The sequence below is a fragment of the Vulpes vulpes genome, chromosome 6 (genome assembly GCF_048418805.1).
Source record: "Vulpes vulpes isolate BD-2025 chromosome 6, VulVul3, whole genome shotgun sequence".
In the NCBI taxonomy this organism is placed as follows: Eukaryota; Metazoa; Chordata; class Mammalia; order Carnivora; family Canidae; genus Vulpes; species Vulpes vulpes.
Window position 1 is genome coordinate 104,490,912 of NC_132785.1, and position 27,549 is coordinate 104,518,460.

The 27,549-nt window shown below is 37.5% G+C and overlaps 1 protein-coding gene across 1 annotated transcript; it reads right to left on the reverse strand.

The window, feature by feature from the left end:
* Positions 1–1,496: 1,496 nt before the first annotated feature.
* COX16 (cytochrome c oxidase assembly factor COX16) lies at positions 1,497–27,202 on the reverse strand. The gene is made up of 4 exons (XM_026008492.2): positions 26,769–27,202; positions 19,004–19,075; positions 4,719–4,781; positions 1,497–1,933 (listed from the first exon to the last, which is right to left on the reverse strand). The coding sequence occupies exons 1-4, from the start codon at positions 27,114–27,116 to the stop codon at positions 1,817–1,819; spliced, it is 600 nt and encodes a 199-aa protein (XP_025864277.2). The 5' UTR covers positions 27,117–27,202; the 3' UTR covers positions 1,497–1,816.
* Between the last annotated feature and the right edge of the window lie 347 nt (positions 27,203–27,549).

A 27,549-nucleotide genomic window follows, 5' to 3' on the forward strand; every position in this document is an offset into this window, starting at 1 on the left:
TTAAAACACAAAAACGTGCCCCTGGCCTAGTCTCCAAGAGTTTTTTTTTAACTCACGTTAGTTCATGCTCACTCTCTAGTAATTAGTCAATAGCCCTTCAAGCATTCCTATCTGATGCTGGCTCCAACAGTGGCTTCAAGGTGGTTTCTCCTCCAGGTACCTGTGATCCCCTCTATTTGTCTTTCTCACGTTTTCAGGTGGTGGTTTTGTTCTGTGTCCTCCTCAATTCTCCATGGATCAAAAGATAGTTGTTGATTTTCAGGTTTTCAGCTTTTCCTTTGTGTTAGGATGGGAGGTGTGACTTCCAAGGTTCCTACATGTTGGACCAGAAACTGAAGTACCTGTGCTGTTTTTAAAGAAACTGCCAAATAATTCTCTAAACCAATTGTACCATTTTATATTATGCTAGCAGCATGTGAGAGGTCTAGTTTCTCTATATCCTTCCCAGCATTTAGAATTGTCACTTTTTTATTCCAGCTATTCTAATAAGTGTGTAGTGATTTCTCAATGTAGTCCCAATTTGTATTTCCCTCGTGGTTAGTCATGTCAACCATTCTCTTCATGTGCTTATTTGACATACTCATATACACTCTTCAGTGAAATGTCACTTTGTGTCTTCAGGCCATTTTCTAATGAGACTGTTTGCTTTTCAATTATTGAGTTTTCAGAATTCTTCATATAGTCTAGATAGGAGTCTTTTAGCAGATAAGTGGTTTCCAAATATTTTCTCTCAGTCTGGATTATCTTTTCACCTTTTAATGGGGTCTTTGAAAAACAAAAGTTTTAAAATTTGTTAAGATCCAATATATCAAGTTCTTCTTTTATGAATGTTTTGTTAAGAACTATTCATCAAGAACTATCCACTAAATCCTGAAGACTTTCTGCCTTCTTTTCCCAAAAGTTTTAAGTTTTTCATTTAAATTAGATCCACTTTGAGTTACTTTTTATATAAGGAGCATTGTTTAAGTGGAGGTCTATTACTTTTTTGGGCCCATGAAATTTAATTGTTCTTTCAGATCTCTATCTCTATCATGATTTCTCATCACTAGATAATCAGCCTGGCTTCTTTTTTTGCTAAAACTAGCCACTGAAAATAGTGTTCTTGATTGGACAAGAGGTAGGTCGATTTATAATTTTTTTGGCAACGTAAAGGGGAGTATTTCAGTTGAGACTTTAGGCATCTGGAAATTAATGTAAAAATATCAGAGGGTGGGGCAACAAGGCTGGCTAAGATAGGGGTAAAAAGAAAAAAATAAGTTAAAAAAAAACCAACTTTCCTCAATTCTATCCTTTTGCCTAGCATTTAGATCACAGCAAACCTTAAGTTAAGAAAATAAGAACAAAACTACAGTTAACTGTAAATTATGCTGAGGCATAAAGCATACCTTAAATCAGTATTTCCAAACTGTAGTCATTTATGGAATACTTGAATAAATTTGCCATATCTATATATAATATGTACGACATCATAATTTTTGCCTTAACCAAGAGCAATATAATTTTCTTAACATGTTTTAATAGTATCAATACAATCATCAGGTGATACTTTGGAGACTGATTTTATACCACGTGAGGGACTATAAGTAAAACCAAAACTCTCATCAGCCTGTGATCGATATTATTTTCCCACATAGGTTTGACATAAAATCACTGCCTGATGTTACTGCGACTTTTTATCAAGATTATCTGTCATCACATTACTCAGAACCAGGCTTCTGCAGTTCTGAAATTTTCTTCCCATTGAATATGTAGTGGGTATTCCGGTTGGTAGATAACATTTTTGTTAAAAAAAAAAAAAAAAAAAGAATCAATTTAGTCAAGTTGTCTTAGTCTTAAGGATTTCTGGATCTCGTCCTTGGAGGAAGTCAGGATCTTCCCAAGGCCTGGGTCCTCGAATATTCTTCCAGTCATCAAAAGTGGAGTCCTTCATTTTCTGTAGGGTCACAAAAATTAAAGTATATATATTAGGGTAAAATCCCTGTGACTTTTATTAGGACATTACTGAATGAATGAATAAGTAAGTGAGTGGAAAAAATCCAATAGGCCCTCAATTGTGATTTTAACAAGTCAACTGCATATCACACATAATAACTGAAGTAATGGCATATCTCTTAGGATTTAGAATTTCTCTTGTTTGCTATTGATATTAACTAGACTATCTTTCATACTTTCCCCTTCCCCATCAGAATAAAATTACCAAATTAGAGAAAGAGTCTACATACTTTATTTTTGAGAGCACAAAGAAAGGCAAGAAGCCGGGAAAATAAGAGTCCAACTCTAAAGGCTGTTTCACCATAATAATGACTAGCATGGGTTAGCATGGGTGAGAGTAGTAAAGGAGAGGAAAAGAACAAAGGTGGAGACCCTACAATCTGCTAAAACGAAGAAATGATGATTTATCCTGCACCTGAGAAATAAGCCTGAGCCTGCAAATGAAAGGACATTCCCCACAGATGCCGGAGTAAATCCCTTTCAGTCAATAAAACCTAGCTTCAACTACAGTTTGGATCATTGTACCTTCACAGTTAGTGTGAAATGCCTCTCAGCACAGAAATGAAGGTAAGATAAAGGATAGAATATAAATGTTTCTTCATCCTTCCACACCACTCTGACACTAACTTTCCTATATCTGCTTTGATTATTCTGGACTTATTGAGTAAATAAAATAGAAAAAGAGGCTCAGATAACACAGAATAGCTTATATCCAGATATAGGGAAAATGATACAAGTTTACATTGACACTTGGATAATAAGCATTTCTCTTTTACTAACAAGCTATAAAATCTTGGGCAAGTGATTTAAGTCATCTGGGCATTAATTCCCTCATAAGTAATAATAAAATGGCTCAACCAAATGGTCTACATGGTGTCTTCAATTCTTAAATTCTATGGTTTTCAAAATAACTAAAGGAAAATTTACTCCCAAACCTTCCCTAGCATCACTACATCACAAAGTGCTTACAGATTGAGAAGTAACAAGTTACAAGTTTGGACAAAATAATGGGGAAGTGGGAAACTGAAACCATTCCCTAAAGGTCACTTAGAATTTTGCTGGGAGTCTTTATTAAATATATGTGGATAAACAAAGTTCTACTAATTTAAAGTGCAAGGGAGTCAATTATTTTCAAGTATAGTTATGAAATTATCCAAAGTTATTAAAAGGCTTAAAGAAAGAATGACCTTTACCCAGATAACATAAGATATATATGTTCAAGAGAACTTAAGAATTATTCTTAGATGGGATGCAAGGCTGACAGAACAACTTCACATAAAAGTGTTTCAGTCTTCAAAGATGCAAGGCTGCAAGGCTGACAGAACAACTTCACATAACTGTTTCAGTCTTCAAAGATCTTTAGTAATTGAAAGAGTCTCTGTGGAATTTTGTAAAACATGTAGTCATTGAAGACTATCCTGTACGTGTGTTGGGCAAGACCATCTAAGGCTTACCACTTAGCAACCAACTGCTACAGAATTGTGCATGATACAGAATCAAGAAGTGCTGATGAAAAGCAGTGTTACTGTTGGATTTTCAGCCCTGCTACACTGGAGACCTCTCTTTACTATCAGGTAAAGATAGTATCTAGCTAAGTATCTAGCTGCTACTTTAACATACATCTGAGACACCAAAAACGCTACTCTTTAGGAATAAGGATTATGCCAAGAGTAAGACCTACTTTCGACTCACACCAAAAGAGCTTAAAGCCAACCTCTGACAAGATCCTCTAGGGAGACAATTTGGAGAATGAGTCCCATAGAGTTACAGAACTTTAGGAAACACCAAAGCCTTTCACAGATCTTCCCTTAAAAAGATAAAGCCAAGCTCAAAATGATTAGCCAATAATGGAACTGCGTACTAAAATGAGAATCAACAATCTTCACAGGTCTCTTCAATGTACTATTCACAATGTTCACCTTTCAAGGAAAAATACCAAAACATACAAAGAAAGAGGAAAATATGATCCACAGCCAAAAAATCAACAAACTATAAGAAATGGAGAACATCTTCCCTCACCACATGCTGTAATACCATGTGCTATTAAACACTTTCATTTTTGCTAATCAGATGGGTGGACAATAACACCCCATTATAATTTTAACTAACTTTCCTATAAGTTTAGTATCTTGTCATATGTTTAAGAATGGTATTTTTTTCCTTTTCTCTGAAGCTTTACATTCTTTGCCCATGTTCCACTGTCCAACTAAAATATTAAACTTTTCCATATTGATCTGTAGATGCTTTTCATATTTAAATAAGTTAATTCATCATGATAAAATATACAATATTTTTAGGACTCCTCATCTAACTAGTGACTTTATATACATTATTTTTTTAGGTTAAACTTTTGAATTTTTATATATACATTCCTCAATCTTTACTTTTAAAAGCTTTTGAATTTTGTATCACATTTAAATCAGCTTTTCTGACTCAAGACCACCAAAAAGAATCTCTATTTTTTCTCCTAGTATTTTTAGCCTTTTTGTACTTTTAAATTCTTGTTCCACCTAGAATTTATTCATTCTGATATATTAAATACAGATCCATTTTTATTTTGTTTTCAAATGACCACACAGTTGTCCCAATACTATATTGTTTAAGGTAAACAATTTTTTCTGCACTAGTAATAATTTAAGTTCACCTCAAGACAGAATTAGTCACTGACTTGGAAAACTGTTACAAAAGAGAGATTACATTAACATATAACATGTTAACATATGTACCTCATACTCTGATTCCAGTGACACTTTGTTCATTTTCAGTTTTTTTTCTAATTCTGGATCAATCTGTAGAAAAGAAAGAAGAGCCATAAGTTGTTTAAGTCTGTTAGATCCAATTTTGAATTTAAAAGTCATATAAGGGATGGTTGGGATTGTATGGCAGATCACAAACATATGATAAAATCTCCACCATCAGATGAATCATATAGTGATAACTAGCATACTGCTACCACTACTACTACAGCTATCAGCAGCTAATTTCTACTGAGCACTTTTTACGTGCCAGGCATTTTGACATATATTATCTTTTAGTACTCACAAAAATATACAAGATAATTATTATGATAATGATCACAAGTAAAGATAATGGGACATAGAGTTTTAATTACTTGTTGAAGAGGAAGAAATTGGCTTTGAGCCTTGGCCTTGTGCCCCCACAGTCCATGCTGTTAACCATCACCCTAAATGATGTTATTACATATAAGTAATATAAAAAGTACAATAAATATAACGCTGCTCTTGAAAACAAAAAAAGGATACCTTCAATACACCTGAAATAAAGAAGTATCTAAGAAAAAATTGGACAGGATTCCATTGTGGTAAATAGGAGCTGATGCCATGTTACCTGTATGTGGCAAAGTGTTTGGGAAAGAAGAATGTGATTGCTAAAATCAATAAACAACAAAACCCAAATTAAAATAAATGCAATAGCAGAATTGTTTTTTTTTTTAATTTTTTTTTTTTTTTTAATTTATGATAGTCACAGAGAGAGAGAGAGAGGCAGAGACATAGGCAGAGGGAGAAGCAGGCTCCATGCACCGGGAGCCCGACGTGGGATTCGATCCCGGATCCCAGGATCGCGCCCTGGGCCAAAGGCAGGCGCCAAACCGCTGCACCACCCAGGGATCCCGCAATAGCAGAATTGTGACTGAACACAGCTTAAGACCAAATTAATACACTACAAATACAACCTGAGGATTCCATTAGAATGATGCACAAGAGTTGGGATGAATGAAAGAAAAAGTATATTATGAAATCTAGACTCAAAAATTCCAACACACATCTATGAGGGGTTTCAGAATTAGATAACAAAGAGAATGGAAGAAGGGATATAATTAAATAATTGACCAGTAATTAATTAACATTTAGAAAAACATGAGTCCCCAGATTGAAACAACACAATAAAAAATAACTGCAACAAAATAAAAACAACCCATTCTTAAGTAACAGTAAAACTTTAGAATACTAAGGATAAAAAAGAAAATCTCAAAATCAAAAAAGAGTGTAAAGACTGTATACTTACAAAGGAGTATGGATTAGAAAAAAGACTGCTCATTAGCAACTTTGTATACTAAAAGATGATAGAATTATATCTTCAGTATTGCTATTGAGGGAGGATTACTTTCAAACTCAGTTTTATTTTTACTATTTTATCTTTTTTCTTTTTTCTTGACTTCTGTTTGATTTTTTTCTCACTCAGTTTTGAGTGGTAGAAATATATACAAACATCAATAATTTAAAAAAAACAAACATCAATAATTATAGTAAATATTGAACTCATCTATTAACTATGAGAGATTTTCTGAACTCTGAAAAATAATACAGCTATACACTACTTATAAGAAATGCACTTAGAAAAGAATGAAAGCACAGGGTGACAGTAGAGGGTTATAAAAATTATAGCAAAAAACAAAACAAAACTGTGGGGACAGTGATCAATAAATAGCAGTATTTACAATGACAAAACAGAGTTCAAGGCAAACAGTATCAAAAAGGAACATTTTATATTGATAAATGGAACTTTTCAAAAATATCTAAGAATTATAAAATATATTTAAAAAAAGAATTATAAAATATAAGGGTGCCTAGGTGGCTCAGTCAGTTAAGCATCTGCCTTTGGCTCAGGTCATGATCCCAGGGTCCTGGGATTGAGTCCCACATCAGGCAGCCTACGCATATTTTATAATTCTCCCTCTCCCTCTGCTCCCCCTCACCCTGTGCTCTCACTCTCTCTTGCTCTCTCAAATATATAAATAAAACCTTTAAAAAGAAAGAATTATAAGATATGTGACTACACTACTTTAAAATATATGCAGTGAAATGGATAAAAATGTAAGAAATAAACACAAACATTCTAGAAGAGCTTAGCATAACTTTTGCAGAATCTAATAGATCAAGCAGATTATAATGTGATTATTGAAGATATGAATAAAATAATAGGATTTTTCTAATAGGCATATAACGAATTTTGAGCCCAGAAAATATTTAGATTGCCATTTCCCCTCAAATACACACAAGATATTTATAAGAATAGAACTTGTTCTAGGGGGACGCCTGGGTGGCTCAGTGGTTGAGCATTTGCCTTTGGCTCAGGGCCTGATCTCAGGATCCAGGAGGGAGTCCCACATTGGGCTCCCTGCGGGGAGCCTATTTCTCCTACTGCCTATGTCTGTGCCTCTCTCTCAATGTCTCTCATGAATAAATAAATTAATTAATTTTAAAAAAAGTGAAGAGTCACCTTGTTGAGCCATCTTTTTCATTCTGATAGTTTTAATCTTCTTGAGCGGACAAATTTCTTGGCAGGCAACATTTCATCTGCACATAATCACATTTTCAATTCTTTCTTTCTAAACTTCATACCACTTACTTCTTTTTGCTGTTTGACTATCCATGCTATGAGGCTATTACCTCTAAAATAGTACTAAAAAAGTAGCTATAATTATGGATAGTCTTTTCTTATTCTTAGCTTAAATTTAATTAAATTTAAATGAGAATACTTCTAATGTTTCTTTATTAAGAATATTTACGATGATTACAGTTAATAGAATTAAACAAAGTGGCTAGATTGACACACAAAAATCAATCAACGTGCATGGATCTACATACAAAATCAATAGGGTTTCTTTACTCAAGTGAAAACCAATTAGGAAATGTCAGAAAAAAGAATCCATAACCAGAATAGTCTTTTCTATTTAAAAAAAATTAAATCCATAGCTAAATGCATTTTTAAAAAGAAAGACTGAAGCACAGGAGGTGTCACTGGTAAATTCTATAAAATATTTAAGGAAGTAACACCAATTTTACACAATCTGTTCCAGAAAATAAAAAAGGAGGCAACCCAATTCGTGTTATGAAGCCAGCTTTGTTACCCTGACACCAAAAATCTGATGGTTGGGGAGGGATTTTTCCTTCTTCCCTTCTAGGTTCATTGGCTGGCCTAATAATTAACTGACATAAAATAGAGGAATAGGAGAAAAACTAATTTAATTATGTATGTATGGAGGCCCACAAAGACACTCACAGGTAGCCAGGCAATTGAGTCAGGCAATTATATATCATTCTAAGCTAAGGAAAATGAGATATGGAACTGGGACTTAAAAGGGTAAGAAGACAATTCACAGGAAGATGAAAAGAGCATATGTTTGGTAAACAAATGTCTACCATGCCACACAGGTTAAGTCTTTCTGATATAAAAAGTTATATCTAGTAATAGGTCTCTTCCTAGTATAGGCCCTCCATCTAAGTTGTTTTAGGCAGTTAAAGGAGAGATAAAAAGCTTTCCCACAGTCTACTGGGTTTTAACTTCAGCTGAAAACAATTCACATGCCCAAATGGCTCATTTTGGGACAGCATATCCTTTCTCCCCTCAAGACCACATAGTAGGAGGAAAAAACAAAAACTAAAACCCACAAAAATCTCTGGAGGAATCTCTAGTGGAAGAGTAAAAATAGCTTTCAAACTAACAGAACAACAGTAAATTAATAAAATATTAGTAAATTAATAAAATATTATTAATCTAAAAGAGAACTAAAAAACAGCAAACAGAAATAATTGTAACAAATAGCACACCAAAAGAAAGCATATTTAAACCCAAATATATAAAAAATTACATTTAATGTGAATGGATTTAATAATCCATTAAAAAATAAGACTATTAAAAACATATATTCTGTTTATAAAAGATCTATTTAAAACTTAAGTTTATAGAACAGTTAAGATTAAATAGAAAGCTAATGAAGTCAGGCTTTAAGGGGAAAAAAAAGCATTATTAGCAAGCCAAGTATTAAGAAAAAGACAAGAGAGGGACATCTGGGTGGCTCAGCAGTTGAGCATCTGCCTTCAGCTCAGGGCATGATCCTGGAGTTCTGGGATCGAGTCCCACGTCAGGCTCCCTGCATGGAGCATGCTTCTCCCTCTGCCTCTGTCTCTGCCTCTCTCTATGTGTCTCTCATGAATAAATAAATGAAATCTTTAAAAAAAAATAAAGAAAAGAAAAGAAAAAGAAAAAGACAAGAGGCCCAAATAGTCAGTTATGCTAAGCTCATGTCACCAAACTGAAACATAATATCTAATATAAATTCTATCCTCCCTCAGGAATGTAATCTTAACCAGTCAGTCTGGAATTTCCTGGTCAGCAGTAGTAAGGTAAATAAACTACCTGATTGTCCCTCCTGTCCCCCAAAGAAAGATGAAATAATGTACTCTTTCTTTGTCTCTGCTCTATTCATCCTACAGTCTTCTATTTTATACAGCTCTTCAGATCTCCTTTCCATTTGCCTGATTCATGAATCACTGAATAAAAGCAATTTGATCTTTAAATTTATTTGAATTTTGTTTTTTAACAGAAGTTTCCTCACAATAAAAACTCAAATCTTCATCAAGATGTAATAACTCTGAAATTAAATGTGCCTAATATCATGAAATGGAGTAATAGTGAGATGTTAGCACAATTTTCTCAGTAGCAGATAGAAAAAAAAGATTTTAAAAGTCAACACTACTGAAAATTTGAGAAAACACTACAAACCTGACCAAATGGATGTATTTATTAATTTTTAAAATATACCCAACAATGCCAGATATACATTCTTATCAAGCACACATTGTTTATATATAAACTGATCATATGCTGGGTCACAAAGCAAGTCTCAACAAATCTCAAAGAATGAACTCATTGAAAATATTCTTTGATTACAATGCATTGAAGTTAGAAATCAATAAAAAAGTAATTTAACTAGAAAATCCCCTATACATATAAACTAAGGAAAAACACTTCTAAATAGCTTATGGACAATTGAAAAAAAATGATTGTGAACATATTACATATTAAACTTGCATGGCATAGCTAAGCCCATATTTAAAAGGAAATTCATCAGCTTACAAGCATATATTACAAAAAAAGATGGAAAGGTAATGAGCTGAGAACTACCTCATAAAGTCAGAAAAAAGAAAAAAAACTCAAAGGAAAAAGTAAATTAAGAACAGAACTAATTAAAGGTCAAACAAATGCATGACAAAAGAACCAGCTAAACCAAAAGCTGTTGATAAATCTCAAGTAAAATTGACTTAGAAGAGAAGTAAGAGTTAGAATGAAAAGATCAACAACATAAATTTTATGGGTAATAGATACTGGGATAATATGAATACTTTTAGGCCAATAAACCTGCAAATTTAGACAAAATGGACAAATGCATAGAAAAATACAACTTTCTAACATGTAACAGAGAAAAAATAAACTATTTAAACAGTATTATTAAAAAAAATTAAAATAGGGACACCTGGGTGGCTCAGCAGTTAAGCATCTGCCTTTGGCTCAGGGCGTGATCCTGGAGTCCCAGGATCTTGTCCCACATAGGGCTCTTTGCATGGAGCCTGCTTCTCCCTCTGCCTATGTCTCTGCCTCTGTGTGTGTGTGTGTGTGTGTGTGTGTGTGTGTGTCTCATGAATAAATAAATAAGATCTTTTAAATAATAAATAAAAATTAAAAATAAACAGTATTATAACATATAAAGAGATGAATCTGTACTTTAAAATCTCACATAAAAAAAATAAAATAAAATAAAATCTCACATAAAGAAAAACCCAGGTTCAGATGGCTTTACCAATGGATTCTACTAAAGAAATAATGCCAGTGTACAAAAAAACCTTCTAGTTATGTGGTGAGCATAAGCTTGAAGTCAAAACTTGAAAAAGACAGTAAGAGGACAGGCCAACTTCACTAATGCAGAGTTCCTGAAGAACACACTACAAAAAGAATTCAGCAACATACCAAAAGACAGTATACCATGATCAAGGTGAGCTCATTGCCCAAGAAGGCACAGTTAATTTGAAAACCACAATGGAATTTGTAAATAAACTAATAGAACAGACAACAAAATAGGCACAGAAGAGCAGGAAGGAAAAAATGTTGTCTCTAAATGGTACTCGGACAACTTGTTGTCCACATTAGGGAAGAAATCCTATAAGCAGAGTTAGGTGTCCCCAGAAAAAGAAAGACCCAGACATAGCTTTTTTGATACAAAAGAAGTCATTTTAGGTCCCCAGCTATCCCCTCCCACCATTCTCCCCACACACCCCCACCCCAAACTGTGCCTTACCAACTCTACTTGCCCAAGCACACTTCTTGCAGAACTATCTAGGGGGATGTGAGAATTACAAAGAAATGAAAAAACAAAACAAAACAAAAAACAAAAAAAACCCACGGCAGTTAAGAATTTTAAGAGAACAAAGGGAATGCAAAAACTGTCTCTAATAGGCAAGTAGATAGTCTAACATATCAGAGACAAAAAAAAAAAAAATCAATGGTAAAAACTTCCAGTGCTGTTTCAAAAGTAAAGACTGACCTAGCATATTCTTGAGTTGTCTTTGCAGGATTGAACTAGCAGAAAATTTAAAGCTTATTTTTCTTTCTTTTTTTTTTTTTTTTTTAAGATTTTCTTTATTTATTCATGAGAGTCACAGAGAGAGAGGCAGAGACATAGGCAGAGGAAGGAGCATGATCCCTGCGGGGAGCCCGATGTGGGACTCATCCAGCCTCCTGGGATCATACCCAGGGCCAAAGGCAGAAGCCCAACCACTGAGCCACCCAGGAGTCCCTAAAGCTTGTTTTTCAAAGAACTCTCTGTCATCAGCTACTGTTTCTTTTCAGACCCCACTAACAAATACACTGGCTGTCCCTTCAGAAGCTTGGACTCTGGGTCAGGTGATACGGTCTGATGCAGCTTCGGAACACAGGTGAGGTTTGCTGGGGTGAGGTCCGGAGCCGACCACCAAGAAAGAATTCTTGAGCCGTCTTTGGTGCAAAATGGTAGTTTTATTAAAGCATGGGGACAGGACCCATGGGCTGGAAGAGCTACTGCCCTGGAGGTTGTGAGGGGTGGTTCATTACATACTTGGGAATTGGGGGAGGTAAGGAAAAGGGAGGTTTCAAAAGGATTTTCATATGTTAAAGAAGACTCACAGGATACTGGTGGCCTTGCCATTGTCAAGTTAAGGGTTTTTTTCCTTCTAGCAGGGCATTAAAATTAAGATAGTTGGGAGCTTCCTGGAGGAACATTACACTCTGCCCACTTCAAGTATCTGTCAGTGGGCTGCAGGTTATAAGGACATTTAATGGTATCTACATTTCCTTCTGGAAGCTAGGTTTTTGATTAAAAAAAAATGCTTTGTTCTTTTAAATTACTAAGATATCTGTAACCTGAGGGAGACTCATGTCTTGCAGGATTATGATCTCTGTAAGTTAACTATGTTTTTCCTTTCCTTAACTTGAGGGCAGCCAGGAGTGCCTGAGGAATGTCACACACATCCCACCTGGGGAGAAGGTAGGGGGTTACAGAGTGTCAGCTTCTGCATTGTCCTCAGCTAGCCTTCTGTTTCCTCATCAGTTCCAGCCCAGGAACAAGCAAGGCCCTGCATACCTTACATGAGATAACCAGTCCAAGACCCCATCCAGTTCATACTGGCTCACAGATCATGTCCATAGCTCCTTCCCCTTGTCCAACAGTTACTCTGCTTCATCATAATGTTAAAGTCTCTGCCCCAGGAGGAACAAAGGCTTCATAATATAGGATGAAGGTATAGGCATGTTTTCTAAGTATATCTACACAACCTTATTCCTGCCTTTATGTGTGATGACAAAGCTCCTCTTTCTGAATATTCATCCTAATCTTAAATAAAAAGAACTCTCTCACCCATGTTTGGGTAGTCACGGATTTGGAAGTTATTCCTGTGATCTCCTTATCTGCTGCAAATAAAGTTTCCTGTGTGTGACAACTCCACCTGCTGTAATTACCTGTAGATCACCTACTGTAATCTCTAACTGTAACTCACCAAGGAGCAAATGGACTCACATTAGTGTAGTTACAATCAGCTCAGTTATAGTTCCTCCAATGCATGTGGGTTTTTTCCAAACCACCGAGCAATTAACTCAATTCTGACACCACCTACCTGGAGATAGAGTCAGATCCCATAGGTTAAGGGCTCAGTCATCCAAGACAGCCCTCCCCTCCACTTCACACACAAATTGCAAATCCAGGATGTCACCTGTACTTCTGACTGGCTATAGACTGGAGGTTCCAACAACCCCTCCCAGAGTTTGATCCATTTGCTAGAGCAGCTCACAAAATTGAAACATTTTATGTATAAAATGCCAGATGGAAGAGGTATTCTCTAGGACAGCCACTCTCCCAGCACCTCTACCAGTTCCCAGTTAGAAATCTGTCCAAACCCTACCGTCTTGGGTTTTTATGCAGGCATCATTACACAGGGATAATTGACTGAGTCCTTGCCATTGGCAACTGATTCAACCTCTAGCCTTACTCCCCTCTATGGAAGTCAAGGGGTGGGACTGAAAACTCAATCCTGTCTCACAAGGCTGGCTCTCCTAGCAACCAGCCTCCATCTTTAAGTTACCCAGGGGCATTTCATAAGTTTACTAAGAGAACAAGAGACACCTTGATTGCTCTCAGCACTTGGGAAACTCCAGGGATTTTAGCTCAGTGCCAGAAACTAGGGCAAAGACTAACTACATATTTCTTTATAAATCAGAACATCACAATTCCTCAAACCGTATACAAAAAAAGAAAAAAAAATCAATCCCATTTGGGTTTTATATCTGCAGATCTGAGTACAAAAGGCAAAATAAAAATTTTAGCATTCATACAAAAATATTTATATTTTAGAGTAAAAAATTATATTTGAAGATTATATTTGGAAAAATATACTTGGAGTTAAGAAACTTCTTAAAAGGACAAAAAAAGTAACTATAAAGTACAAAAGGAATAAAATAGATTACACTAAAATTTGTTCATCAAAAGATACCATTAAGATGACTAAAAATTTTATAATCTGGCATATATAAAGAAATCTTACAAAACAAAATGAAAAAGGCCAACAAGCCACAGGAAAAATGAGCAACTAAGAGCTGAAATATCACAATAGAGGATAAACAAAAAAGGAAACCTAAGTGGCCAATAAAAATAGAAGTGATCAACCTTAATACTGACTCCTGAAAAAAAAAAGAAAAAGAAAAAAAGGGACTCCTGGGTGGCTTAGCAGTTGAGCCTTTGCCTCAGAGTACTATCTGGGGTCCTGGGATGAGTCCCACATCAGGCTCCCCACAGGGAGCCTGCTTCTCCCTCTGCCTTTGTCTCTGCCTCTCTGTGTCTCTCATGAATAAATATAGCCTAAAAAAAAAAAAAAAAAAACAACTCACTCCTGGAGAGTAGTAAGGGGATTAGCCCCCAGTCTATCTGCCTACCAGAAAAAAGGATAAACCCTTTCAGGAGGAAAACAATATCACCTGGAATCTCTACAACTGTTTACAAACAATACCTAATATTTAATTTAAAAATTACAAGGTATGTTCAAAGACAGAACATATACTCACAAAACCAACAAGAAAAAAAAATTAGACAATAAAAGCAGATCTATAGTTAATGTATTTTGGAGATAGGATTTTAAAGTAACTCATATATATTCAAGATACTAAAGGAAAAAGTGAAAACATGACTTCATTGAAGATTTCTCCAGAGTATTAGAATATATAGTGAAGAATTAAATGTACTTTGGGGCATCTGCATGGCTCAGTTGGTTGAGTGTCTGCCTTTAGCTCAGGTCATGATCCCAGGGTCCTGGGATGGAAACCTGCAGGAGGCTCCATGCTCAGCTGGGAGTCTGCTTCTCTCTCTCCCTCTGCCTCTCCCCCACCATCCTTCTCCTGCTCATGTTCTCTCTCTCTTAAATAAATAAAATCAATTTTAAAAAAGAGCTAAATGTGCTTTTCAAAACAAAAAAAATACTATAACTAAAATCACTAAGTCAACGAATAACTTTAATAAGAGATTGGACACAGCAAAAGACAGGGTTAGTGACTGGAAGATAGAACAGAGAATATAAAAATTAAAACTAAAAAAAGAATGGGGAAAAACAAAACATAAAAAAAGCTATTAAAAATGTTGGGTACATCTGGATTAGAGTCTCATAAAGGAAGTAGAGAAAAAACTGGGCAAAAGCAACATCTGACAAAATATCAACAATTTTTTATGTTTTCTGTGGTTTCATTAAATTCTTCAAAGAAATCAGACAATTTGGAATCCCATTTCAAATTGGAATACCTAAGAGCTAAGATAAACACTTTGTTGCCATGATTCAAACCATCACTTGATATTCTACAGAAAGCAAGATCCTTGGTAAAATTTAATAGAATCAGCTCTACACTGCAGGGGGTCAGCACATCAGGTACCACAATTGCCCCTTTGTTACTCACAGGATTTGTGTAGTTCTAACCTCTGAATCAGAAAAATATAACTGTTTTCAGTTTCAAACACCAATGGAGGGAAAAGGATGATAACACACGTTCTTGTGAGTGTGGTGTGCACAAGGTGACTTGGCAGCTGCTATTTGGGACTGAGCCTATCTCATTCTGGCTGTAATTCAGTCTTCAAATGTGTTTCACATCCATATCTTCATCATGTCCAATCTCAAGTTCTTTTTTGCATGTTTTGCAGTATGCTCTGTTTTGGTTATTTAACTCCCTAATCCAGTTGCATGTGTCTTTCCATCTGTCATTAAAATAACAGCCATTGGGATACTGGGTGACTTAGTTGGTTGAATATCTGACTCTTGATTTTAGCTCAAGTCATGATCTCAAGGTCGTGGGATCAGGCTCTGTGCTCAGCAGGGAGTCTACTTGAGATTCTCTCTCTCCCTCTCTACACTCCACACTCTTTCCCTTTCTTTCTTAAATAAATAAATCTTTAAAAAAAAAGAGTTAAAACAATAAAATAACACAATCATTTAGCTTTCTCTTTTAGTGATGTTTGGATCATGCAGGCATTGGTATTATAATTGTTCTCATGATCTAAATCTAAGAAAACATGGTCACACATTTACAATCTTAAAACTTAAACTAGTACTCTTTTAAAGTAAAAAAAAAAAAGACCGTTCATGCTAAGGATTATAATGTACTTAAATGTACACTAAGGTCATACTACTTGGAATGATGTAACATGATGATCTATTATCATGGGTCTATGGTTGTTTGCATTAGAAGTCAAGAGGAAAAAAGAACTATCACCACTAAGGATGATGGATAAACTATGCCACATCTATTTCACACTTATTTTTTTTAGCCTACCTCTTGGGTTCTGTACTTGCCTTTCCACTTTCCTAACCCATGACTGAGAAGCAGGAATTTCTGCTTTCTGGAATGCCACACTTTCAGTCCTAAAATCAGGAACAGTTACAAGCAAATTCAGGTCAGTCAGTCTGAATCAATTATCTTTTCCCCCCTCCTCAAAACATCTCAATTGAATTTACCCTCCCTTAATCTTCCTCACCTGCATTTGTGCTCTCAACCTCAGACTTGGCCCCACCTTGATCTCCACAATCTTGCCCTCTTGACTCCTGCTTGCTCTCAACCTCTCAACCCTTATAACCCCTACCAACTTCAATTAATCTTAACCTGTCAATCCCTCTCATATTTAGTCCACCTCATCCTCTCTACCTTGTTTGAACTCAATCTCACCCACTGACTCTTGACTTCACCTGAGTCTGACTTCTGAACATCAACCAACTTGGACCTCTCAATCTCCGCAGGTCTTGTGTCTGATCCTTCTCACCTGAACTCTGTCCACTCAGCCTCCTTCTGTAGACCTTGACCAACCGCATCCTCTCAACCTTGTTCTCTTCAACCAACCTTGTCCTCTCAATTGCAATGAACCTCATTCTTTTAACTTTATCTTTCAACTTTATTCTTCTCTTTAGTGTAACCTCATCTTCTAGACCTCTTCTCTTAACCCAATCTCATTCATTCTCTCCTTAACCTAGTGATTGACACTGCCATTTATGTAGTCCTCAAACCCAAAACCTCAAGCCATGCAAGATCTATTCATAGTTTTATATTATATGTATCATATTAGTCATCAGATACTATCAATTAGCTGCTAAAAATTGCTCTGGAACTCATTTGTTTCAATCTTCATTACAAATGTTTCATTTCAAGTTCCATTACTGCCCATGTATACTACTGAAGTGCCCTAACAGATCTCATGTCTCCCTTCCCACTTTGTTCAATCCCCATCCATCTTGTCCTCCATGGCCAGAGAGGGATTTTTAAAATGAACTTCTGACCATATGTCCAATACTTTGCTTGTGTTACAGAATATTAATCATTTCCACCATTTAGCTAGCACTCATTCTTTTTTCTTTTTTTAAAGATTTTATTTATTTATTCATGAGAGACACACACACAGAGAGAGAGAGAGAGGCAGAGACATAGGCAGGGGGACCCTGGGATTACGACCTGAGCCAAAGATAGGTGCTCAACCACCTGAGCCACCAAGGTGCCTCAGAAATAATTTCTTAATAAAATAGGTGGAATGCTAACAAACTTCTAATACAATTGATAATTGCTCTATTCTTGCAGAGAAATTGTATATTCTTTTTAAATTTAATATTTACTCTAATACTTATGGTCTTTAAAACTAGTTAGAGCTGATATTTCTCTTTTTTTTTCTGTCCTTTTTTTTATATAAATTTATTTTTTATTGGTGTTCAATTGATGTTTCTCTTAAACCATGAATTAACTGAGAAAACTGAAGAGGTCTTTAATACTCTTTACTTTCCTACCAATAATAATTAATTAATAGAATTAATATACATTATATAACATATTTCATTAGCAGACTTCAGTAATACTGGTAGAAAATTTTACTTATATGTAAATATTATATATATGTATATGCATATAGGAAATTATATCTATGTTTTTAAGATTTTATTTACTTGAGAGAAAGCACGAGCAATGGGAGGGTCAGAAGCAGTCCCTGCGACTGCAGGGCTCCATCCCAGGACCCTAGGATCATGATCTGAGCTGAAGACAGACACTTAAGCAACTGAGCCATCCAAGGCACCCCACATAAATACATATATATATTTATATATTTATTTTATTTATTTAATTTATATATATTTTATGTATATATATATTTATAACATGAGAAATAACTCAAATACAGATGTAGTCACAAACAAAAATGATATACTTCTTTTTTTTAAAAGATTTTATTTATTTTATTTTATTTATTTTATTTACGAGAGAGAGAGAATATAAGCAGGGAGAGGACAAGAGGGAGGACCACAGGGAGAGGGAGAAGCAGACTCCCTGCTCAGCAAGGAGTCCTGAGACGCAGGGCTCATCCCAGGAACCTGAGATCATGACCTGAGCCAAAGACAGACATTTAACCAACTGAGCCCCCAGGTGCCCCCAAAACTACATATTTCTGAATGAATTTACCAGAGTTAATTAACCAGAGTTCTTATGTAACACTTGGCCTAAATTTGTTAGTAACTACATAATCATAGAGGGTGAAAATCCTAGCACTACTTCTATTTTTTTTTTTTTTTTGCACTACCTCTAAATAGCCATATAACCATAGGTAAATTACTTAAGCTCTCTGAGCTTCAGTTGCCTCACCAGTAAAATAAATTTCACATACACACATATATATATGTATATATAATTTTACATATAATATATAAATATGTTATATACCTATATATATAAAAGGTAACTACCATTATTTATAATGAGAAATAATTTTCCTTTCCTTCAGTATTAGTATGTCATTATACTTTATATATCAACATAATTTATAAAATTACTGGTAATTTTTAATATGAAATAGCTAATTTATAATTGGAGTAATAAAATGGGAGTGAAATTGTCCAACATTCTTCAGTCCCTTTTAAATCCTAAAAATAACTATGCTTAATGTATTTTATTGGAGAATGCAGTATTGCAAATTTTCTAATGAATAAGATTACTGAATTCTTTGCATTTCATGATTCATTTCCATATGATGATTAATGTTGTCTTAAAGAATAAGAGCCCAAAGATCATATGTCCACCTTGAAAAATTAGACAGACAGCTTAGTACACTGAGTATACACATCTAAGCCAGAACATATGTATAGACAGACACGTATCAAACTCCAATTACAGTCCTTACTTTAATTTTCACAGCATCATAGCGGATTTGTGAAAACTCGCGAAGACCAAAAGAACCTCCAACAATCAGCAACTGAAAGAAAGGAAACAATCAAACAAAATAGAAGGTCAGAATTCAGTCTATCTACAGATTACTTATCTAAATGCCAACAATGGCAGCTCACACGAAATCCAATAGGTTACTTTCCTGGTGAGTTAGCATTCATCTGCTCAGAGTAGAAGCAGTATATACACAATGTCAGTAGGAAACATTTTATCCTATTACCAAATATCAAAGTCAGTATCCTAGCCTTGTTTGTTTGTTTTTAAAGATTTCATTTATTTGAGAGAGAGAGAGAGAGTGGGGAAGGAGCAGAAGGAGAGGGAGAGAGACAAGCAGTCTCTGCACTGAGCGCAGAGCCTGACACAGGGCTTGATCCAAATACTCGGAGATCATGACCTGAGCCAAAACCAAAAGTTGCATGTTTAACCAACTGAGCTACCCAGGTGTCCCCAGTACCCCATACTTATATTCCACTTTATGGTTTAAATAACATCATCACAAGCATTAAGCTAAGAAAAAAATCCATTTAACAGATGAGGAAATAAAAGCATAGCCAACTAAAAGACTTGCCTATAATTACACTCGGTAAAGCTAGAAATTCCATTTTAGCCTCATATCTTCAAGACCAGAATTCTTTTGGGGCGCCTGGGTGGCTCAGTGGTTGCGTGTCTGCCTTCGGCTCAGGGCATGATCCTGGGGTCCTGGAATTGAGCCCACATCAGGCTCCGAGCAGGGAGCCTGCTTCTGCCTCTGCCTATGTCTCTGCCTCTCTGTGCCTCTTATGAATTAAAAAAAAAAAAAAAAAGACTAGAATTCTTCCAATTTCATGATTTTGCAAAATCAGCCAACTACACAGTAGTTGGCTTCTCCATTTTCTTACCAACTAATAAAAGGATCTAATAAAAGGATCTAATAAAATACACCACACTTCTCAATATGTGGCAAACCTTAAAGGATCCCTCCAATTGCCAATGCTGCTTTATCATCTCCTCCAATAACCTAAAGGGCTTTCACCCATAAACTTAAAGCTGCAAAAGTCTAGGAATTTGGATAAAAATAAAGTTTGATCCTACCTTCCTTTTTATAAAAATATACTAATATTACCAATTAAAGAAATATGAAGATATAAAACATTGTAAAATATAAAATTTCAAAATTTTGAAGTTGAAGTACTAACAAAACCTTGAGGATATAAATTTTAAAACCCAGCAAGTCAGACCACATAAAAATTTTAAATGTCTGTCCTGACAAATAAATGAAATAGGGACGCCTGGGTGGCTCAGCGGTTAAGTGTCTGCCTTCAGCCCAGGGCATGATCCCCGAGTCCTGGGATCAAGTCCCGTGTCAAGCTCCCTGCATGGAGCCTGCTTCTCCCTCTGCCTGTGTCTCTGCCTCTCTCTCTGTGTGTCTCATGAATAAATACATAAAATCTTTAAAAATAATAATAATAAAACCCTCTTGACTTTTACCCCAAAACTTTCTGCCTCAATCTTTCACATCCCAGTAAATGTCAACTGCTCTCATCCAATGACTCAAGCCAACTTCTTTGTGATCTTCAAAAGCTCCTCTCCTTCGTATCTCATGTCTAAACCATCCCTGAGTTCTCTCACCTCCACTTTCAAAATAATTCTTGAATTTGACAATTTCTGACTATACCTTCTTCTAATATTCTAGTCCAGCCTACCTCTTTCTGGAACTCTTTCTGGAACTACTGCAATCACAGTACCCACATGGTACATAATGAAGAAGTTGTCTGATCTTTGTCTTGGGTTCCTGGGAGGAAAGTACTAACTTGGAATTTCTTGAGTGACAGGAATATCTTTGTCATTGATGGTGAGTCCCAAGGACCATGCCTGAGTTTACGCTAATGAGGTGACTCATAGTAGGCCCCTCGACAGTTGCAGGATACAGGTGGGCCATGCTGGAATGACCAACCATATGACTAGAAGGGTGGGGCTTTAAGTCATATGATATTAACTTGACCTCCCCACCTCCAAGGAAAAGGGGCTAGACACCGAGTTCCTTCATATAGCTAATGATTCAATTAACCATACCTGGGTGATTAAACCCCGATAAAAAAAACTCCTGGACACTGAAGCTTGGTTGAGCTTCCTGGTTGAACACATCAATGTGCAGGGAGGGTGGCAGGCCCTGATTTCACAGGAAGAAAACATGGAAACTCTGCATTTGGGACCCTCCCAGACCTTGCCCTATGGGTCTCTTCTTTTGGCTGTTCCTAATTTGTAACCTTTATAATAAAAATTATAATTGAAGTATAGTGCTTTCCTGAGTTCTGTGAGCCATTCTAGTGAATTATTGAACTTGAGGGAGTTAATAGGAACCCAAGAATTTGTAACCAGTTGATCAGAAGTATAGGTGGCCTAAGAATCCCAGAGCTTTCAGCTAGTGTCTGAAATAAGGGGAGTTTCATGAAGAATTATTCCCTTAATCTGTGAAGTCTGTGCTAATTCTGATTGGTGTCAGAATTGTATTGCATCACCTACCACTCATTACTACAGTATCTACACTCCTAACTAAATATCTTCATTTGTGCAATACATCCCATGTCATCTTATGTACTGAAAGACCCTGATTCATCAATTTTCCATTTTCTATATCATGAAAATCTTGATTATTATATGATTCACCATAAAAATGTTATTATTTCTCCACTTATTAACAAACTTCTCTAGACTCACTTTCTCATATTACTATCTTCTTTCCTTGCTCCTATCTGCTGTAAAATTTCTCAAAGTTGTTGATGCTCACTGTCCCTTCCACTCTCTCTTAGACCCATTCCAACCACCAATGACATCCAGGTTACCAAATCAATGGTTGACTCTCTGTTCTCATCTTATTTCATGAGTAAAATTTCACAGTTGATCATTTTCCCCCTTTTCTCTTAAACCTGGTTTTTCTTTTACCTGAGAATACTTCTTAGTGTCCTTTATTGGTTTTTCCTGTATACCCAATCCTCTAATGTTAGAGTACCCCAGGGCACAATGGTTAGTCTTCTCTATCTACATTAATTTCTTTTGTGATCTCAATCAATCTTAGAACTTTAAAAATATTCACATGTTGATCATTAACATTCCACCTTTAGAAGGAATCAAGAAGAGGTACCTGGGTGGCTCAGTTGGTTAAGCATCTGCCTTCAGCTTAGGTCATGATCCTGGAGTCCTGGGATGGAGCCTGTATTGGACTCCCTGCTCAGCAGGGAGCCTGCTTCTTCCTCTCCCTCACCCTCTCCCCCTGCTTGTGATTTCTCTCTCTCAAATAAATAGACTCCCTGCTTGGCAGAGAGCCCCATTCAGGCTTGATCTCAGGACACTGAGATCATGACTTGAGGTGAAACCAAGAGTTGTACACTTAACCAACTGAGCCACCCAAGCACCACATGATCTGACAAAGATTTTAAAGGAATCATTAGGGGCACCTGGGTGGCTCAGTGGTTGAGTGTCTGCCTTCAGCTCAGGTCACGATCCCAGTGTCCTGAGATCAAGTCCTGCATCGGGCTCCCCGTGGGGAGCCTGCTTCTCCCTCTGTCTATGTCTCTGCCTCACTCTCTTGTCTCTCATGAATAAACAAATAAAATCTTTTAAAAAAATTTTTAATAATGCAATCATTATAAAAATGTTTCAGAAAGCAGTAACAGATGTTCTTAAAACAAATGAAAAATTAGAAAATCTCACCAAAGACATAGAAAAAAGAAACAAAAGGTGACATCAGTGAAATGGCAGAGGAAGAATCTCCAAAAATCTTCTCCATCAAAGCAATGAAAAGATTGGCAAAAGTTCTCAAATCAACTTCAAAAATCTGAAAATTAAGCAAAGGCTTATAGTAATGTTTTGAACATTTCCTAAAGAAGACTGAATTTCAGTAAGAACAGAAAGTTTGGTGGCATTTTTATTCCTACCTGTTCACCCCAGCTCCATGGTAACCATGAAAAGAAACAGCATGCAATAGTGGTACAAAGCAGTAACCTCTGGAGGGGCCAAATGGGGTTGGGGGCTCTTTAAAATTTTATTCTCTGAGAACTGTCACTGCTTGACCAATCTGGTGGTTCAACAGAAAGCTTAGTCACGAGGCTGTCTTCAGTTTTCCTGACTTAGAGCTCAGCTAGCACAACACTCCCAGGAAGAATGTTGAAAAAATTCAGAGGCAATTGTTTAACATCATGACTGACTGCAGTGGTAGGCAACAGAGCAAATAACAATCTAACCAAAAAAAGCTTAAAAGGAAAATAGGAGAGATAAGGTGTCCACAGAGGACTCTGGAAAGTTCAAACATATTCCTGAGAATCTATAAAGAAATACTCATAAATAGAACTGTGCCCATGTCGAGTGGTGTATATAAGCTCAGGAAAAATAATGAGAAAGTCCTAAACACTTATATATGGCTAACCTTGAGGCTCTGAGCAAGCAAGAAGTAAAAGCTCAAGGCAGAGTTGCATCCTGCCTGGCTGAGTGTTGAAGACACACCAAAACAAGGCCCTTGACAAAGATTTACTAGTCCCAGGTGTTAAGGAAGCCTCCATCCAATTAAAAAAAGAAAAACAGCCTTTGGGAGTGCCTGGGTGGCTCAGTGGTTTAGTGCCTGCCTTCCGCCTAGGGCGTGATCCTGGAAACACGGGATCCAGTCCCACATCAAGCTCCCTGCATGGAGCCTGCTTCTCCCTCTGCCTGTGTCTCTGCCTCTCTCTGTGTGTCTCTCATGAATAAAAGAAAAAAAAAATTTAAAAATGAGCAAAAGATCTGAATAAAAATTTCTCTAAAAAAGAAATACAAATGACCAATAACCATGTATGAAAGGATGTTCCATATCATGTCATAAGAGAAATGCAAATCAAAACCACAATGGGATCCCTGGGTGGCGCAGTGGTTTGGCGCCTGCCTTTGGCCCAGGGCGCGATCCTGGAGACACGGGATCGAATCCCACATCGGGCTCCCTGCATGGAGCCTGCTTCTCCCTCTGCCTGTGTCTCTGCCTCTCTCTCTCTCTCTCTCTCTCCTCTCTCTGTGTGTGTGTGACTATCATAAAAAAAAAAAAAAAAAAACCACAATGAAGTGCCTTCACATCTACTGAGAAGGATATAATTTTAAAAAGATGGACAATAACAAGTGTTGGCAAGGAGGTGGAGGATTCACTGCTGGTGGGAATGTAAAATGATGTGGCCACTTTGGGAAACAGCTTCACAGTTCCTCAAAATGTTAACCATGGAGTTACCAGATGACTCAGTAATTCTACCACTCGGTATATTACCTAAGAGAAATGAAATCATACATCCATACAAAAATTTGTACATGAATGCTCATAGCCACATTATGGTCAAAAATGGAAACAATCCAAATTTCTTTTTTTTCTTAACAGTCCAAATTTCATCCGTGGATAAATAAAATGATAAATAGGATAGGATTAGGATAAATAAAATTGTCTAACCAAATGATGGAATATTATTTAACCATTAAAAGGAATGAAGTTTTGAAGCGTGTTACAACATGAATGAATCTTGAACACTATGCTAAGTGAAAGAAGTCAGTTACAAAATGCCACATGTTGTATTCTGTTATTAAATATGTAGACAGGAAATGACTACTAGTGAGTATGGTATGTCTTCTGGGGTGATAAAATTATTCTAAAATTAGACAGTGGTGGGGGTCCTTGGGTGGCTCAGCGGTTTGGCGCCTGCCTTTGGCCCAGGTAGTGATCCTGGAGACCTGGGATCGAGTCCCATGTCGGGCTCCCTACATGGAGCTTGCTTCTCCCTCTGCCTGCATCTCTGCCCCTCTCTCTCTCTCTCATGAATAAATAAAACCTTTAAAAGAAAAATAAAATAAAATAAGACAGTGGTGACAAGTGCATAACCATGAATATCCTAAAGACGCTGAATTGAAGACATCAAAATGGGCTAATTTTTTTGGTGTGCTGGAATCAGTACATCACTGGTCAGATCAAAAAGGTAAATTCTGAAGACTAAATGGGCAATGTGGAAGCTGAAACAAATATATCCTCCTTTTCAAGTAGTTTGGACAAGAAGGGAAGAATAGTATTAGTGTATACGTGGTATTCCAAGTCCTCTTCTGTATGTCCTATGAAGCATTAGTATTTATCCAAGAGAGGAAATAATTTCAGCTCTAAGATAAATGTAGAATAGTCATTATGGCGTGTGCAACTGATACATGATGAAGAGGAGGTATCTTTTGGGTTCTTTCTAGCAGTGCTTGGTTTCAGAGTACTGAACTCCATTTTCCTCTCCAGATATATTTGTATATTTAGGGCTCATATTTTGAAACATGATCCTCTAGGTCCAGTAGGAGGTAGAGACAAGGACAGAGTAACACATTTGGGGAAAAGGCTACTGTGGCACTTTCTATTCCCTGAAATAAAACAAAAGAGGAAACCCCTAAGTACCCAGAAGGTACTTCCCCACTAGTGGTTTTAATATCCCAGCTCTGCTGATTTTTGAAAAACAAGAAACAAAATCAAATGGGGTTTCACTGGGACATGCAGGTGACCTCAAGTTAGTGACCACAACCACACTTCTGAATGGATCTCCATTTAGGGGGAAGAGGAATCTACAGAAAGGATAGTTTTCACACATGCCCTGTTATCTACACAAATATAATTACATTTTCTTTTAAGACCGTTTTCTTTTTCTTTAAGATTTTATTTATTTATTCATGAGAGACACAGAGAAAGAGAGAGAGAGACAGGCAGAGAGGCAGGCAGAGGGGGAAGCAGGCTCCATGCAGGGAGCCCAGGACCCCAGGATCATGACCAGAGTCGAAGGCAGATGCTCAGCCACTGAGCCACCCGGCTGCTCCAAGACAGTTTTATTTTTTTTTAAGGTCACTTTTCTTCTTTAATTCTGCTTAGATGCAAAAAGCGGTACCTGCACCTATACCAATATCCGTATCAAAGTGATAAATCGTTATGCTATTAAAAGAAAGTGGCTTTGGTCCACACGCTTTATTGAAATGGTTTCGTTTACTAGGCCATCCAGGCTTGCCGAAGCAAAATAACTTGCCAAGGTGCAATAGCAAAAAATAATAATAATAATAATAATAATAAAATAGCAATTTTTTTTTTTTTTAAGAAAAGGCGGGGCCACAGGGAGGGGAGCTGTCTGGCTGGGTTCCAAGTCCGGCTCGTGCTTCGTCAACCTCAACCTGTATCTTCAGGCCGAAGTCCTCGGGGAACGCAGGGGAGGGCTGGACGCCAAAAGTACACTCGAAACGATCACCCGCAAGTCAGCGGCCTTTGGAAGGCTGTTACAATGCGTCCCGGCAACGGTCCTAAACACTCCCATCGCCACAAGGTTGTATTTTCGCTCGTAACAACCACCCGGGAAGAACGACACCGGTTCCCAAACCAGGAAGCCGAAGAAAGGTGGAGATGCCCGAATTCAGGGAAGGCAGCCAGTTCCCACGACCCGCAGCACCGTCCAGGTGGAGCAGGGGGCTGGAGTGAAATCCGGCGCGCTCGCTCCCTGCTAACTGCGAGGGGAGGGGGGCAAAGGGCCCTCAACATCCCAGGACCACGGAACCGGGAAGACTCAAGCCGCCGCCGCCAGCCCCTTCCTCGCCCCGGGGCGGCCGGCCCCGCCTTCCGCATCCGGGCTCCCCGCCTTCCGCATCCGGGCTCCCCGCCGCCGGAACCCAGCCCCCCACACGCCCCACCCCTTCCGGAATCCCGCCCCGCACGTTCTCCTCCCGGCGCTCACCAGCATGGGGACCCCGTAGCGCAGGGTCTTGTTCTTGCGCAGGGCGTGGAGCAGCGCGTGTACAGACATGTCTGAGCTTTTCCGCGCACGCGGACGCCTAGTCCAACGGGCCCAGCGCGGCCTCCCGAATCCAAGCTCCCTCCCCAGGAGGGAGACCTTGACTTCGTCTCCTTGCCCTGGCTTCCCGGCGCTCCGTCCTCCCCCGTTAGGCCTCCGCCAGGCCAAAGCAATCGATGCGTCGTAACACGCTCGCGCGTCCGGGCGGAAATTCCGGGGGTTCGTGATTTGGTTCCGGAGCTCTGGTTGGCGGAGGGGATTAGGGACCCCAGCCGTGTTTGTAAACATCATCAAGTGATGTGGAAACCGGTACCTCCCACGTTGTGGGTCTGGACCAGCGTCTTCTGACGTTCCTTAGCATATAGCCGCTCTATAAAATCAGCTAAGGAGAAGAAGAAAAGAAAAAAAAAGGTTAACTGTGGAGATGGGAATGCAGCTTATGGTTCTCTGCTTCTTTGTGGGGTGGGGAGTTTACCGAGTTAGTAAAGATTTTTAGGAATAAAAACATCACCACAAAATGGTAGGTTGTGTGGCAGTCAGTGTAGTGCCTTGATATCGCTGAACAACTTTAATGCACGTGCTTTAACTACTACATAGCTTGTAATCTTCAGTCTATTTACGAATGTCTATTTTCCACTCATTCTGCAACCCGCCAGCGCACATTTTTGCAGATCATTAGAAGGTTTGAGGAAAACTGATGAAAAGAGACGATCTCTGCTTTAAA

What these genes read in the sequence shown, in the direction of transcription:
- COX16 (XM_026008492.2), bottom strand. Translation starts at nt 27,116, where the DNA reads ATGATGTTTACAAACACGGCTGGGGTCCCTAATCCCCTCCGCCAACCA. An exon ending in GCTACGGGGTCCCCATGCTG is followed by an intron (nt 19,076 to 26,768) that starts GTGAGCGCCGGG and finishes CCTTTCTTTCAG; the next exon opens with TTGCTGATTGTTGGAGGTTC. An exon ending in CACTGGAATCAGAGTATGAG is followed by an intron (nt 1,934 to 4,718) that starts GTACATATGTTA and finishes GTGACCCTACAG; the next exon opens with AAAATGAAGGACTCCACTTT.